The following is a 14,884-nucleotide window of genomic DNA, read 5'->3' on the forward strand; positions in this document are numbered from 1 at the left end:
ACTTAATAGGCAGTTAATAAGATTGAAATTAAGTAACAAGCAATAAAACAGACTTCACAACAATAACATTTAGGATTGTAGCAGTTTTGCAATGCATCACAGTGATAACAATAAACAATGGGGAAAGATTCAGAATTTATTGTGATATAAAAATCTAACACTTTACAGTAAGGTGATGTGACTTAACATTTAACAGAAACTAACATTACCCAATACAAAACTCCCAACAGTAATGTTCACTCATCACTTATTAAGTATAAAGGGACAAAGACATCTTTTGTTTCATGTTGTCAGTCCATCACTGATCTCTCCAGCTGCTCTTCCTGATGAAGTTTAATGAACACCTAAAAACAACACAAAACAGTGGTCACATGATCTGACAATCATTACAAATCATAAGTCTAATCAGTAGTCTTCTTGATATCATTCCAGCATCTGTGCTAGATTCACAACAATCAATTAATCTATTCACAAATGAACAGTGGCGGCTGGTCACTAGGGGGCGCTGGGGCGCCGCCCTCTTAAAGCTGGCCAGAGAGGAAAGCTACTTTAACATGTTACCAAAAAGTTAAATATATAGTGCAAATTAATACAAAATAAATTCATTTAGTTGTACTATTTCACTGTTAGTCATGTTATAATTTATTTAAAACAATAAAAAATCAAAACTGAGTTCGTTGTGTGTGTGTCATGTTTGTGTGTCTGGGGCGCACCCCTAATGAGTGTCTATGTAGGTCAGGAAAAAGGGTAAAAACATGTGACCTGAGGCTGAGCTCTAAGTGGCTGGTTTCGGATCCGCCCTGGGGCGCAGGACTGTGCGTCCCAAACACTCCCACTTATGTTGAAAGCGAATCAATATTGCTTTTAATGTTTTTTACCTCCTGTGATTGGATGGTTTGAAGAGTCTCATAACCGTGTTGGAGTTGCTGTGTTAACTGATAGCTACAGTACAGATCAGTGAAAGCAAGTGAAATATCTTGAGATGAAGGAAAATATGATTTTATCCTTACAAAATCACCCTGTATTTAATTGATGAATAAATAAAGGATTAAGAAGCTTGGATTAGATCGACCAACGGAGTCAAATGATGGCAGTCTGTGTTCTCCACCACTTCTCATGGCAAACGGAGTTGGCTAGCTGGATATTATGTAAGTCTTCTTGAGTTTTATTTTTTCCCTGTTTGCTGTTTTAAAGTCTGAATGCGTGATAGACGTCCACGTCACGACATGAACTTTTGTGGCGCGTTTGAGCTTGTGTTGGGTGGACATATGAGAGCGAGTGCTGCTCATATAATCCGGTATATTTCGTGGCTTGGTCAACTTTGTTGTTAGTTTTGTTGTTGTACAGTGTTGTAGAGTTTAAAAAGCACCCACGAGAAAACCACTGTTTTTAAGGAAACTTCACGAACCGTGCATAGAGCTGATGGACTGTATGTACTCCCTGTTGTGAGGGAAAAATGTGCTTGTGCTATGGCTATAAAAGCAAAAAGAAACATACGAGCCTGTGATTAGGCAACTTTAGTGTCTCTTTTTGTGTGTATTCGGTCGCGTTAAACGAAAAGTCTTTGACGGAGAAAATTTAAGCAGGATAAAGAAAATATGAGCGCCATTTTGGCAGATGCCCATACAACTCAACTTGAGAATGTAATTCCTATGTATGTCCAGTTGGTGGCAGTGTGTTGCTCAAATGACGCCCTGGTTTCTAGATATTCTCGCGATATTTTGATGTCATACACTGATTGGTCTGCGCATGGCTGCTGAAGTTAAACACTACAGGTCAGGAGCGCTGCAACAAGACGCCTGTCTAAGGTAAAGATACAAAATCTAATGACAAGAGTCTGCATTAATCTGCCTTCATGCGTTTATTACATAAGATGGTTTCAGATGAGTTTAGTTTAAATAAGATTTTTACATGTTTATTGATATTATAATCGCAGTAGTATTTTGTTATTTGATTTGTTCATATTTGCCTGTTCAGCATAAAGCTCCGTGTTTTATTGCCTCCGCTGTCACTGTGAGAAAAAAAACATTAATTCATCTGCTTCGTGTGATGGTAAAGTGATGCACGGTCTCCGTTTATCTGTTCTCTAAACAAATGAATAAACACATTTGACTTGTATGCTCGTCTTGTAAGTTTATGATTAGAAATGGACATGTGAACGAAAATGAAAATAATTAAAACATGAAATGACGGATAATAAATGACTGCGAAGGACTCTTTACAACGCTGTTTTTCCAAAAAAAAAATGACGGAGATTGAAAATGTCTATCGCAACCTCCCCCCCCCCCCCTCTCTCTCTCTCTCTCTCTCTCTCTCTCTCTCTCGTTGCTCTGTGTGTGTGTGTGTGTGTGTGTGTGTGTGTGTGTGTGTGTGTGTGTGTGTGTGTGTGTGTGTGTGTGTGTGTGTGTGTGCGTGTGTGTGCGTGCGTGCGTGTGAATGATTACCTTGATATTAGTTAATTACAGATTCATAGTACATTTATTTTGTACGTTTGATTTCAACTGTAACATTTTCAGCATTAAATGCTAATGATACTCATCACCTGATAAATGGCTATTAAGAGTACTGCATTACTACAGTAAAAGTTTGATTTTTAGTGTGTTTGCGCCCCCCCAAATTTTTTTAGCACCAGCCGCCACTGCAAATGAATATACACAAGTTATAACTACAGACAAGACATCTTGACCCAGCTGAAGCTTAAGCTGAAGTCCTTCACATACAGAGATGCTTACTTCTACACAAACAGACTTTTAACCATTAAACAGCCGTGTAAGATTGTTTCAGAGCTGGTGATTGGCTGGGCAATAAGAGGCAGCAGCCAATGAATAAGCAGAGAAGTTTTAATCTGCGAGCACTCTAGCACACCAAGACAATGAGAACATCAGGATGTGACTCTAGCCTCGCTCTTCACACAGTACCAAGATATTACTTTTTATATAAACAATACATTCACATTTATGTCAGAATTGATACCTTCAGCATGAAGACCTCCAATGCTCCAGTTTCTCATTACTTCAGTTCATATGAAGCACAATGGGGAATTACAGACCATCATTCTCCTTTATGTCCTCCAAATCCTGAAAGGAAGTTAAAACCTCAGTTTAATACAAGAGAATAAAGAGAACGTCACAGCACGGGAAATAAAGATGGCATTCATCACAATATGAATGAAACGTGCATGACCAGTGTGTGTGAATGATCGTGTTTTATGTGTTTACAATTGTGTAAAATGCATCCAGGAGATGTGCACTTATGTTAGGGCTGGGCCGGTTTGGATTTGTTTTTACCGCGGTCGGTAATCAACAAATTCCCGCGGTTTTGCGGTTTATTGGCAAGACAATGAGTTACATAACATGCATGATTTATTTATCTTTAATACAAAACACGTGCAAATTACTTAAGGAATATGTAAAGTGAATATTATTTCCTTCCACATTTCTTCAATTTCAACATTCAACAACTTGAACAATTATTATTATCAGTAAAAAAAAAAATGTAAACGCATTGTACGTGTCCACACGTGCCTACAGACATTTCGCCACTTTTCTATCCTTAATTTGTGAATAGCCTGTAAATGACGCAAATTATTGCTGCCCTGATGGTCTGGTAAAATAAACATTTGTATGAGAAATCACTTGTACTGCATATGTGTCCGTGCTTGAGTATAGCCGGGAAGCTGCACGGAGACGCGTGTGTGTGTGTGTGTGTGTGTGTGTGTGTGTGTGTGCGCGCAAGATGACGCGGTCTGTCTATCTCGCGCGCGCCTGGCTGGGCAGTCCGCCTCTGTTGCGCGTGCTCGGACAGACCGCTTCTCCTCGACCCTTACCATAAACATCTGTCTTTTTCCACAAACAGAGAAAGAAGACGCAAAAGCAAAACTTTTTGAAATGTGTCCTGCTTTAGAAATGGCCACTGTTGTAGGCTAGATGAAAAAAGAGAAATAACTGGATATTAATCCTCGGACTGATCGCGTGCTCTTTATGTTGCGTGAAAATTTGATAATGTATGAAACCTGATTCTGTTGTTGATCTGTTGCGGTTGTTTGCACGTTCAAATTAGATAAAATGTTTGTATTACTTTAAACGAGTGACAGACAACGTCACCTGTATTTCTACTCAATGACAATTTAATATTAAAATCATATCAGTTAATGTTCAGTTAACAAGTTGCGGTTGTTAACAAGCTGCGTGTATAACATCCGCACATATACACACAAGTGCAGGCAAATGTTTCAAGTTTTTTTTTTTTGCGGTTATGACGGTGAGGAGCTCAGACCCGCGGCATGGGTCACGTGACCGCGGTATGACGGTAATACGGTTACCGCCCCAGGCCTAACTTATGTTATATGTTAAGAGTCCGCTGCTTGTGTTAGTATAGTACATGTATATGTAAGAGCTTTCTCTGATATTTCAGAAAATTAAACGAAGGAGCCGGAGAGCAGCCACTTGAGTTTTATCGATGAAAGCCTAAAGGCCAACCCTAGAAGTCAGGACCGATGTAACAACATCTCAGTACATCACGCATTAGATCCATAGGAAGAGAGCAGGCAGTGTTTTGTTATTCAAACATTTGTTTCAGTGCTGGTGATTGGCTGGGCAATAAGCAGCAGCAGCCAATGAATAAGCAGAGAAGTTTTAATCTGCGAGCACTCTAGCACACCAAGATAATGAGAACATCAGGATGTGACTCTAGCCTCGCTCTTCACACAGTACCAAGATATTACTTTTTATATAAACAATACATTCACATTTATGTCAGAATTGATACCTTCAGCATGAAGACCTCCACTGCTCCAGTTTCTCATTACTTCAGTTCATATGAAGCACAATGGGGAATTACAGACCATCATTCTCCTTTACGTCCTCCAAATCCTGAAAGGAAGTTAAAACCTCAGTTTAATACAAGAGAATAAAGAGAACGTCACACCACGGGAAATAAAGATGGCATTCATCACAATATGAATGAAACACGCATGACCAGTGTGTGTGAATGACCGTGTTTTATGCGTTCACGATTGTGTAAAATGCATGCGAGAGATGCACACTTATATTATGTTAAGAGTCCGCTGCTTGTGTTAGTATAGTACATGTATATGTAAGAGCTTTCTCTGATATTTCACAAAATTAAACGAAGGAGCCGGAGAGCGGCCACTTGAGTTTTATCAATGAAAGCCTAAAGGCCACGCTAGAAGTCAGGACCGATATAACAACATCTCAGTACATCACGCATTAGATCCATAGGAAGAGAGCAGGCAGTGTTTTGTTATTCAAACATTTGTTTCAGAGCTGGTGATTGGCTGGGCAATAAGAAGCAGCAGCCAATGAATATGCAGAGAAGTTTTAATCTGCGAGCACTCTAGCACACCAAGACAATGAGAACATCAGGATGTGACTCTAGCCTCGCTCTTCAAACAAAGATTGTGTTTATATATAAAGTAACTTCACATTTATGTCAGAATTGATACCTTTAGCATGGTGAAGACCTCCAATGCTCCAGTTTCTCATTACTTCAGTTTATATGAAGCACAATGGGGAATTACAAACCATCATTCCCTTTAATCGCCTCCAAATCCTGAAAGGAAGTTAAAACGTCAGTTTAATACAAGAGAATAAAGACAACGTCACAGCACGGGAAATAAAGATGGCATTCATCACAATATGAATGAAACACTTGTGATGACTTCATTACACTGTAAGAAAAGCTTGAGGATCCAACAACATCTCAGTACATCACGCATTAGATCCATAGGAAGAGAGCAGGCAGTGTTTTGTTATTCAAACATTTGTTTCAGTGCTGGTGATTGGCTGGGCAGTAAGAAGCAGCAGCCAAATAATGGGCATTGAGTTTTTAATCTGCGAGCACTCTAGCACACCAAGACAATGAGAACATCAGGATGTGACTCTAGCCTCGCTTTATATAAGACTGAGACAAACAAACAACTCCACACCAAATATATTTAACACACTGTAAACAACAGAAACACAAACTATAGACATACTGAAATCACTTACCTTGCTTTTCAAAATGTGATTTTAGTAAGAATTTTACGTGATTTCATCTCTGTCGTCTTTATATGACCACACGGTCATCTTCAGAAGAGAAACCAAACCCTTCATAACATAGATCTGAAAAAAATCCACATCATCTGTTTAAATGATTTGAATGAATGAATGTGAAATATATAAAAGAACTCAAACACAATTTCTGAATGGCCTGAGGTCTGGATTAGTCGGCGTTGACGCTTAAGTATCGAAAAGCACGTGTCAATCTAGAATTCGCGGCTAATTTTTGCATTTTAACTCATCTTATACCATGGTCTGTTTAAATACTTGATTCTGATTGGCTGGAAGGTGTGCATTAAAACTGTTTAATGCACAGGTAGTTCCAGTCAGTTTAATTACAGTTAGAAATAATCTGCTACTATAAACATTGGTAACCATAGTAACACAGTTACACTTGCAGAGAGAGCGAGCAAGCGAGACATAAGTGCATCTCTCTTTAAAGTGCGCAGGTTTTATTTCAGCACTACTTTATTTAAAGCGGATGGAGTGTGAGCCTTAACTTAAAAATGACTGTCATTTTTACCCATCTGTTAAAAAAATTACACTGTAAACATTAATTACAGCTTTAAATTGGCAAATAACCAAGGTATAAGCGGGATAATCCACGGCTAGCCATGCATTAAAGGGTTTTAATGCACTTCGCAGAGACAACCACCCTCCGCTACGCGTCGGGTGGTTCTTCGCCTCTACGTCGTGCATTAAAACCCTTTAATGCATGGCTAGCCGTGGATTATCCCTTACATATATTTGCACGCGCATCTTTTTAGTGTGCAGACGTTTTAATACAAAAAATACAATGTTTGTGTTTAGTGCGTGGTTACGTTAAGTCCTGCTGTAGGTCATTTATCACCTATAACATCAGAGTAAATACGTGATTAAATTACACGTGAAGGCCGTGTGAGAGTGTACAAAACCCTCAAGCTGTAGTGTAGTGAACACCGATACACCTAAAATAACGAATTAAACGTTTATTAAATCTCACTATAAAAAGCATTAATCAAAACACAATCATCAGAGAAGTGTATTGAGTGTTTAGACAATAATTTTAAGTACAAATTTAAGCGTTATAACTCACCTACTTCTGTCTGCTGCCGCGCGACAAACGACCACGAGTCGAAAAGAGCGTGCACGCGGCGCGGCGCCGTGACCTTATTACCCGCCTCTTCTTCTTGTTGAACGAAAATTCACTCGATAGCAGCATTAGCGCCGCCTGCTGTACATCACAAATCAACTACAAAACTATATTAGAAACGTGAAATATATAATAACTTTTATATTATCAAACGATAAAACATTAAAAATAAGATAAGATTATATTGCAAACGATGCTATAAAAATGATGGTTTATCAGTGCTGTCTAAAATGTATGCTACGATATAAACTCTGTAAATTATATACTACATTTTATTTTACAAACATTGTAAACATTGTTATTTTACAAGATCTTTCCACATTCCAATAAGTCAGCAGAGGGCTGACGCACGTAATGTTTATGATGTCCACAGACATACTGATGCAAATCTTTATAATTTAAATAAAATTGCTCAACATTGAGTAACATATGAAAATAAAAGACACAAGTACTGCAGTACTTTATCTGTCAAAATAAATCCGCAGAAAATAATGATAGTAAAAACAACACATCTTCTGAAATCTTCTAAAATGTTTAATGAGACAAAAGACAGCATAAATCACATTCAAAAAGAGACATTTTGTGCTGTTAGAAACACAAGCAAGCATCTAAATTTACTAACACTAACATTATGTAAAAACAGTACAGCACATTGGTAGACAGCTCAATATCTGAAGAGGATTCGTAGTGCATTAAAATAGATCCACAGTAAACTTTTTCCATGTAAAATTGTCCATTTAACATCCAATAGTAAACCTTTATTTAAAACATATTAAAATTACATAACACTGCTGTGATATTAATAAATACAACGAAATGTTTTGTACAATACTTTCTTAATAACTCACATGAGTGATGAATTATAGTTTCACGTATAAACACATCATCACATTGTGCTTAAAAATCTCAAATCTCTCATGTAAAGCCCACAGGTTTCTATGAGTACAAAACATCTGTAAAAATAACAACCAAACCGATCGATTCCCTTTATGATTTTATCAACTATGTTGTATGGAAACATTACACAGAGTGAACGCTAATATAGCACTTCCATGAATTTAATTCCCTTTCCATCTTTCCCTCTTTTACGATCCCTTTAAAAGCCTCATCAATCTATCTCATATCAGTATGTCATCCATCACAAGCGTCTACTGATTCAAATGTAAGGCGTGAATGTTACTGTAGCTGTGCCGTTCACATAACTACAAGCAAAAATAAAAACAGACATTAAAAAATAAATAAAATCATGGTTAAGAAAGAAACTCTTATATGAAGATGAATGATTTTTCAGGCACTGATGGTTAGATCTCTCTCTCTATAGTGTACTGTATGTAACATCATGCCATCATGTTTCAGAAGAGGTAGAGGTATTAACTGATACTGTGATGTGAACGGTTGTTTATGTCAGCCACTTCTCAATGCAGGTTTTGTATACGGTCTCATTGGAGTGCCAGTAGACATGAGCGACACCGGGAACTGAACACAGAGCCAGATCTCCTCGAGCGTACAGCGTCTTTAATCCAAATGTGTCCATCAGAAACACCTGAAGAAATAAAAACATCCACTTACAGTTTATTACTCACTTTACACAAACAAACAAACTGTTTCTGAAATGTTATCTCATCTGAAGGTGTGTTTAAATCTTTGAAATAAGTTTCATAGGAGACAAATTTAGTAGTGCTAAACTTGTGCAGTAATGTTTAAAACTAAATCTCAGACTGAGACCTCAAGAAACTTTCTGATAAAATGACAAGAGAAGCTTTCTGCAAATTCTACACATATGTAAAAAAAGTAGATATAATAATAATATAAAGATTTTAGATGCTTTTTGACACAGTTTCATTTGTTGAGCTAGAATTTCAGTTTCAATTTCAACTTAAATTCTACTTACTTTCTGGTTTTTCATCTCAACTACCGTTTCATTCTCATCATAGAAGCCAAACTGACTAAAAAGAAAAAGAAGAAAAAGAGACACTGTTAAAATAAAAAGTGACCATCACATGTTTGATTACACTATATATAATGAAAACAATATCACTGGAGTAGTCGTGTATGATACGACTCTATATATCAGTTTTATTCAAAACATAGCAAACCTGCCTATACAAAATAGTTAAATACTACGTATGTCCTATGTAGCTCTGCCTGTTGATGTCACAGGTTATCTGGTTCAGGACCAGCAAGAGTTTAGGGCTGATTCTAAACAAGGATCAAAGCTTCAAGACTGAGATTCAGCCCCGTTGGAAAAGGGTTACCAGATCTTGATAAAAATAAAAAACAGCAAACAAGAATAAAAATACAAATTCAAGTTGAAAAGACCGAAATACGATAAGAGTGACAGGAGATCAAAGCTTGTTGTATGTAAAGTTTTTCTTAACATCGCCTGACACGATGGGTCTTTGGACAAAACATAGCAGATACCAAATTAATGTTTCATGTTCACAGCTGTGAGACCATAGATATGTATATAAAGGCTAGATGGCTCAAGGCGGAGTCAGCTGTGTCGTCACTTGGCGGCCATCTTAGGTCAGTGCTGCCATAGTGCTTCTCCCTGCTGCTGTGGACGGAAGGTGAGTGACATACGCCAACTAAAATGCTCGTAACTTGCTGAATTCTTGACGGATTTACAAACGGTTTGGTTTTTTACAAACGTTATTAACGTGGCTATAATCCTGGATGCTTTAACATGTTTCATGAATTTTTTATTTATTTTTAGTATACGTATTCAGTGTCATAGGTACATCTTTGACGTTTATAACAAACCAATCCGTTTGAAAATCGGTAAAAAATTAAGCAAGTTATGGTCATTTAAAAGTACCTGCATCATTAAAACTCAATGCTACGAGTGAGCGAGCGCCCTGTCCTAAGATGGCCGCCAAAATGCGGACGTTCCACTCAATTTGCCATCAGCGCAGACGAGCCATCTAGCCTTTATATACATATCTATGTGTGAGACTCCAAATTGGTTGCTATGGTTACCACTCCGTCAATCATCAGAACTGTGGGTTTGACTCCTGAAACACTTGCAGTGTGTGTATGTGGCTCAAAAAAGCTCGGTTATAAAAATAATAATAATATCAGCCATTACAGACAATCACATTTAAAGAAAAATAGATCGGCTGTATCAGACATCCATTCACTTGTTATTCAAAAACCTAAAGTTATTCATGACAAATCTATTAAGAGAAAGATTTTATGAACCTTGACTGCCATGGTGTAATGACTCCATCATCTGGTCCTCCGATCAAGATCAACTTCTTCATTCGCAGGAAGTTTTGTTTCCAGGCTGATTGAAGAAGACATTACATCATAAACCAGTATTACACACAGCTAAACCATCATAACAGCATAAAACCCAGGGAACAAACACAGCAATAGAAATATTTTTGCATTTAATGCACTGCAAATAGTTTTGGATTAAAAATTAAACTTTAACATATGACTAAATGTCACCTTACCGGTTGAGTTAGGGTTTAATCTCTCACTGTTCAGTACAGCCAGATAGTCACTGCTGTTAATGTACAAATCCCTGTGATGAGGGTCTAAACACACAATTCATTTATTAATAACAGAAATACTTTACATTTGTTGATGAATGAGTGAGAGTTGAGCAGCTGAGGAGTGTCGAGAGTCACGTAAGAGACAGGAGTCAAATAAATATCAGATCAATCCTTTATATTGCAGATGTGCTGCCTGCCGTGGGTCAAATTAAATCTCTTTGTGATGCACACTCCACTGATCTGGGGCCTGAGCCTAGGATCTGTCCAGATTATGGCCCTACTTTTGAAATGTGTGGATTAGGGAATTGGGTAATATGTTGCATTTGTAAGAATTGAGATATACATTGTAAAAATAAACTAACCACCTTCAAGAAGATTTGGAAACCAATAAGACTTCTTACAAGTTTAAATGATTGGATGTTTCTGCCGCTCATGTACATCATGCTTTGATTTGTAGGAGATCTAAAGCAAATCTTCTATATGGGGGAAATCAAAATGTATTTATTACTAGCATGTCTCTAAAAGAGAAACAAACACACTGACATATCTCGCACATTTCCATGGATGCTCTGGGTCTCCGCTCTCGGTGTCTTGTGCACTAAAAGTTCTTGTCAATGACATCACAAGATGGATCAGTTTTAGTTATCAGAGCAATTTAAAGAGGCTCACAAGAGCTCAGTGTATCAGGCCTGATACTGATTCAGTTTGACATTTTCAAGACATTTATATAGTCTGAAGACAATGCTATACGGTTGGCTAAAATAACTATTATTATAAACCTCCAACGCTTTGTTTATGGTGCGCCACATGTCGAATGCACTGGATTTTCTAAGCATAATCAACCGTCTGTGGTGTTACAGGCAGCAGCTACTTACTTCGAACAAATACACACGTACAGAAAATATCCACGTACGAAAAAAATCATCTGTGCAAACACACAAAAATCCATCCCTTAATCAGAACAACTCACCATTCCAGTAGTTACAGATAGATATTTTCTGACCCACCGAAGTGTAGCAGAAGTGATACAGATTGGATTTGACAAACTGTGGGAAGAGGTACTTCAGATAGTCTGTGTCTATAACAAAGAAGAAAATGTCAAAGCTTTTTAATTCAACATTTAACTGCAAAATGCATCATAACGATTAATTGTGACAGAATTAAAGTTTTTGTTTACAGCATATATGTGTGTACTGTGTATAATAATTATGTACATATCAATACTCACACACACATGCATGCATGCATGCAGTAAAGAAATATTTACATCTGTATATACATTTTATATTTATATGTAATTTATAAATATATATTTTTCTTAAAATTATTCACGTATATGTGTGTTTTTATACATGCATAACTATAATACACAATACACACACATATATATGACATAAACAAAAACGTTTATTCATGCAAACGACTAGTCGCGATTAATCATTATGCAGCATTATGTTTACATGCTCCCTATCAGATTATATACCTCCATACTGGCCTGCCTGAGGTGAAGAAAGTGATATGAAAGAGTGCACATTATGATCCGGAAGTATGGACAGAATCCCTCGACAGACCAGACCACCTGCAGCACAGATCGAGATCATACAATAAAATAACTCAACACGCATGACCTAAAGCCAACACAATCTTATCAAAGATAAACGACATCAGTACAACACATGGTGAACAAACACAGAAATGTAGCAGATGGCCCACATAAAAGACAAACACGGACACAAAACATTGCACTTACATTAGACAGCTTGTGTGCATCAGGGATGAAACTTAGATTTTATGAGAATCACCAGAATAAACATAAGTTGTATTATTATAGTATTATGATGATCTACTGTACCTTGTGAGTAGCAGATGAGGTGGACACCATCGGCAGAGTTTTGCATGATGGGATATATAGCCTCAGTAAAACCCTGCACCTGTTTCCAGAGCGGCTCCAGGCTGGCACTGCCATCAAACAGATCTATGACGGTCACGTTAGTACCTGGATGAGACTATCAAAACAACACAAATCCATTGCAGATGCATGTTTCTCTTATATTTCACATAAAGCTGATTTAAAAAAAAATGCTGTAAAAAATGTATATATATATAAATAAATGTGGCTAGACTGTTTTTGTAATGAACTAAATCAGACATAATATAATATAGATCAAATGACATCAGACCTGTACCAGTGTAATGAATCACAGCAGTTATCTAAATCAGATATATAGTTCAAATGAGAAGAGATGAATGTTTTACCAGATTAATAAATTTCAGCAAGTTGTTAAAATCAGACGAGCTGTCGAAGAGCCCGTGAACGATGATCACAGGTTTATACGCCAGACACAAACACAACACACACAGCGCGAACAACGAATACACACAAACACCTCTCATCATAACAATAAAATCTAAAGATTAAAATAATAAAACACAACAGCAGCTCGGGTGTTACTCTACACGCTGTTGATCCGCGCGCTCTCTTGATCTCAATGAATCGGGTTCTTTCGCTTGCATGTAATGCATCAAACACCAACAATAACAAAAGCGATATGAAACGTCACATCCGGCTGCTGCAGCAGTGCTGCCGTGCCCGCCAATCATTTCAGCAGCCCTATGTCGCCGCCATTTTGGGGTGAAAGTTAAAAATATATATATATATATATTTACTAAACAAATACAAACAAAACAGGTACAATACAAAATCTTGTTACAAATCTAACATGTATATCGTAGAAAATACATATATAAAGAGATTTTGGGGTGAAAGTCCTGTAGACTATGCCGTCGCTATATTATCATCATGCAAAAGCTGAAATCCAACCTAAATGTTGACATTGGCGACGCAGAATAGGGTACAATCACTGAATTTGGGTTAACGCGTTAATTTTAACAGCCCTAAAATTAATACAAAAATAAATTGTTGCATAAAATCGAAATGCTCAAATAAAGTGGAGGCAGGAAGAACGAGAAAAGGACGCAGACGATGTTGTGGTATGGCTAGGCACGAGGAGGGGATGAGGGCTGTGACCCCTGTGCCAGTTCTATTGGGCAAGGTGTTGGCAAAATATTGTGCTCTATGTCTACTACTATGAAACAACCAATGCTACCCCATGCCCTGCTACAACAGTACCCTGCTGAAAAAACAGCATATGTGGTGGTTTTGCTAGTGAACACCAGCTAAACCAGCATTAGCACCAGCTAAACTAGCATTCGCACAAACTAAACCAGCATTAGCACCAGCAACCCATGCTGGTCATACCAGCATATGCTGTGTTTTGGTGCTGGTATGCTGGTGACCACCAGCTAAACCAGCATAATTGGAACACCCATTGAATGCGTGGGGGTTGACATTGTAGGGCTTATCCTGATCTCACAGGCTGGGATCTGGTATATCCCAACTGCCATTGACTTCTTTACTATTCCCCGGTTTCATCGACAAGGCTTTTTTAAGGCTAGTCCTAGCCTAAAACACATGTTTGAGCGGTCTCAACTGAAAATAACTTAAAATTACAGATCTTAAAATATGACACTGCCATTGATTTGTCTTAAGATACACACCACTGACACCAGTAATGTGTTTTTCTAAGGAATGTTTATAAAAGATACTTAACAACAGAGGCCTAGTCCTGGCTTTAGCTAAGCCTTGTCTGTGGAACCAGGTCAGTTTGTCCAGTACGCCATACCCGAGCAAAGTGCAGTCACCACAGCAGAGAGTCTGGTCGAGCAAATGTGTGTGTTGGTAAGCGGCGTGTACTACGGTTTGCTTTGCCGATTGCAAAATATGATGGGGTAACAGTTTGCTAGAATATACACCCTGATCCTGTTGAAAAAGACTAATACTGTACTAACCTGCCACAGATGAGATCTGCCAGTTCGGGCAGAAGAGAAGAAAAGACACGGCTGTCAAATCGGACACTTGCTGCTTGCCGTTGGGAAGCACTGTTTTTGGGTTTTTAAGCAGATGAAGTGGAATAGATGTAATATTTGTAAGATGCAAATGTTTTAGCAACCAGAAACACTTTGTGCTGACATGTTGTGTGCTGGTATATATGGTTTGAAATCAAATAAACACAAAAATAAAGTTACAGATAAGCATCTACTATTAAATACCAATAAACTGAGGCCTATATTCTTCTCACTTTTATTTTATTAAATGACACTGTATAACATATTATGATTATATAAACAGT

General features: G+C 37.7%; 1 protein-coding gene, 1 long non-coding RNA gene and 4 other non-coding genes across 8 annotated transcripts; all 6 read right to left on the minus strand.

The window, feature by feature from the left end:
• Nucleotides 1–122: 122 nt before the first annotated feature.
• Nucleotides 123–7,213, minus strand: LOC135779950 (uncharacterized). Of its 3 annotated transcripts, XR_010544912.2 has the most exons (6): nt 7,138–7,213; nt 6,012–6,125; nt 5,465–5,571; nt 4,768–4,871; nt 2,974–3,077; nt 123–344 (listed from the first exon to the last, which is right to left on the minus strand). It is a non-coding gene; the product is annotated as an uncharacterized lncRNA (long non-coding RNA). The 3 variants fall into 3 exon arrangements; XR_012335444.1 differs by lacking the exon at nt 2,974–3,077 and having other exon boundaries at nt 123–323; XR_010544913.2 differs by lacking the exon at nt 2,974–3,077.
• LOC135780101 (small nucleolar RNA SNORA3/SNORA45 family) lies at nt 2,774–2,905 on the minus strand. The gene has a single exon (XR_010544976.1). It is a non-coding gene; the product is annotated as a small nucleolar RNA SNORA3/SNORA45 family (small nucleolar RNA).
• LOC135735115 (small nucleolar RNA SNORA3/SNORA45 family) lies at nt 4,568–4,699 on the minus strand. Its single transcript, XR_010527474.2, has one exon. It is a non-coding gene; the product is annotated as a small nucleolar RNA SNORA3/SNORA45 family (small nucleolar RNA).
• On the minus strand, nt 5,273–5,404 carry LOC135735112 (small nucleolar RNA SNORA3/SNORA45 family). The gene has a single exon (XR_010527472.2). It is a non-coding gene; the product is annotated as a small nucleolar RNA SNORA3/SNORA45 family (small nucleolar RNA).
• LOC135735113 (small nucleolar RNA SNORA3/SNORA45 family) lies at nt 5,781–5,912 on the minus strand. The gene has a single exon (XR_010527473.1). It is a non-coding gene; the product is annotated as a small nucleolar RNA SNORA3/SNORA45 family (small nucleolar RNA).
• Nucleotides 7,214–7,715: 502 nt separating the features above from the next.
• Nucleotides 7,716–13,260, minus strand: ppt2b (palmitoyl-protein thioesterase 2b). Its single transcript, XM_065290882.2, has 8 exons — nt 12,951–13,260; nt 12,547–12,700; nt 12,178–12,273; nt 11,665–11,772; nt 10,653–10,736; nt 10,396–10,480; nt 9,086–9,140; nt 7,716–8,737 (listed from the first exon to the last, which is right to left on the minus strand). Exons 1-8 carry the CDS (start codon nt 13,089–13,091, stop codon nt 8,594–8,596), a joined length of 867 nt encoding a protein of 288 aa, XP_065146954.1. The 5' UTR covers nt 13,092–13,260; the 3' UTR covers nt 7,716–8,593.
• Nucleotides 13,261–14,884: the final 1,624 nt, after the last annotated feature.

Source organism: Paramisgurnus dabryanus, chromosome 19 (genome assembly GCF_030506205.2).
Source record: "Paramisgurnus dabryanus chromosome 19, PD_genome_1.1, whole genome shotgun sequence".
Lineage (NCBI taxonomy): Eukaryota > Metazoa > Chordata > Actinopteri > Cypriniformes > Cobitidae > Paramisgurnus > Paramisgurnus dabryanus.

Excerpts from the sequence above, each read along its gene's own strand:
- ppt2b (XM_065290882.2), bottom strand. The coding sequence starts at position 13,091 with ATGATGAGAGGTGTTTGTGTGTATTCGTTGTTCGCGCTGTGTGTGTTG. Across the intron at positions 12,701-12,950 it reads TGCTGAAATTTATTAATCTG|TCTCATCCAGGTACTAACGT; the intron begins GTAAAACATTCA and ends TTGTTTTGATAG. Across the intron at positions 11,773-12,177 it reads TCAGGCAGGCCAGTATGGAG|ACACAGACTATCTGAAGTAC; the intron begins GTATATAATCTG and ends TCTTTGTTATAG.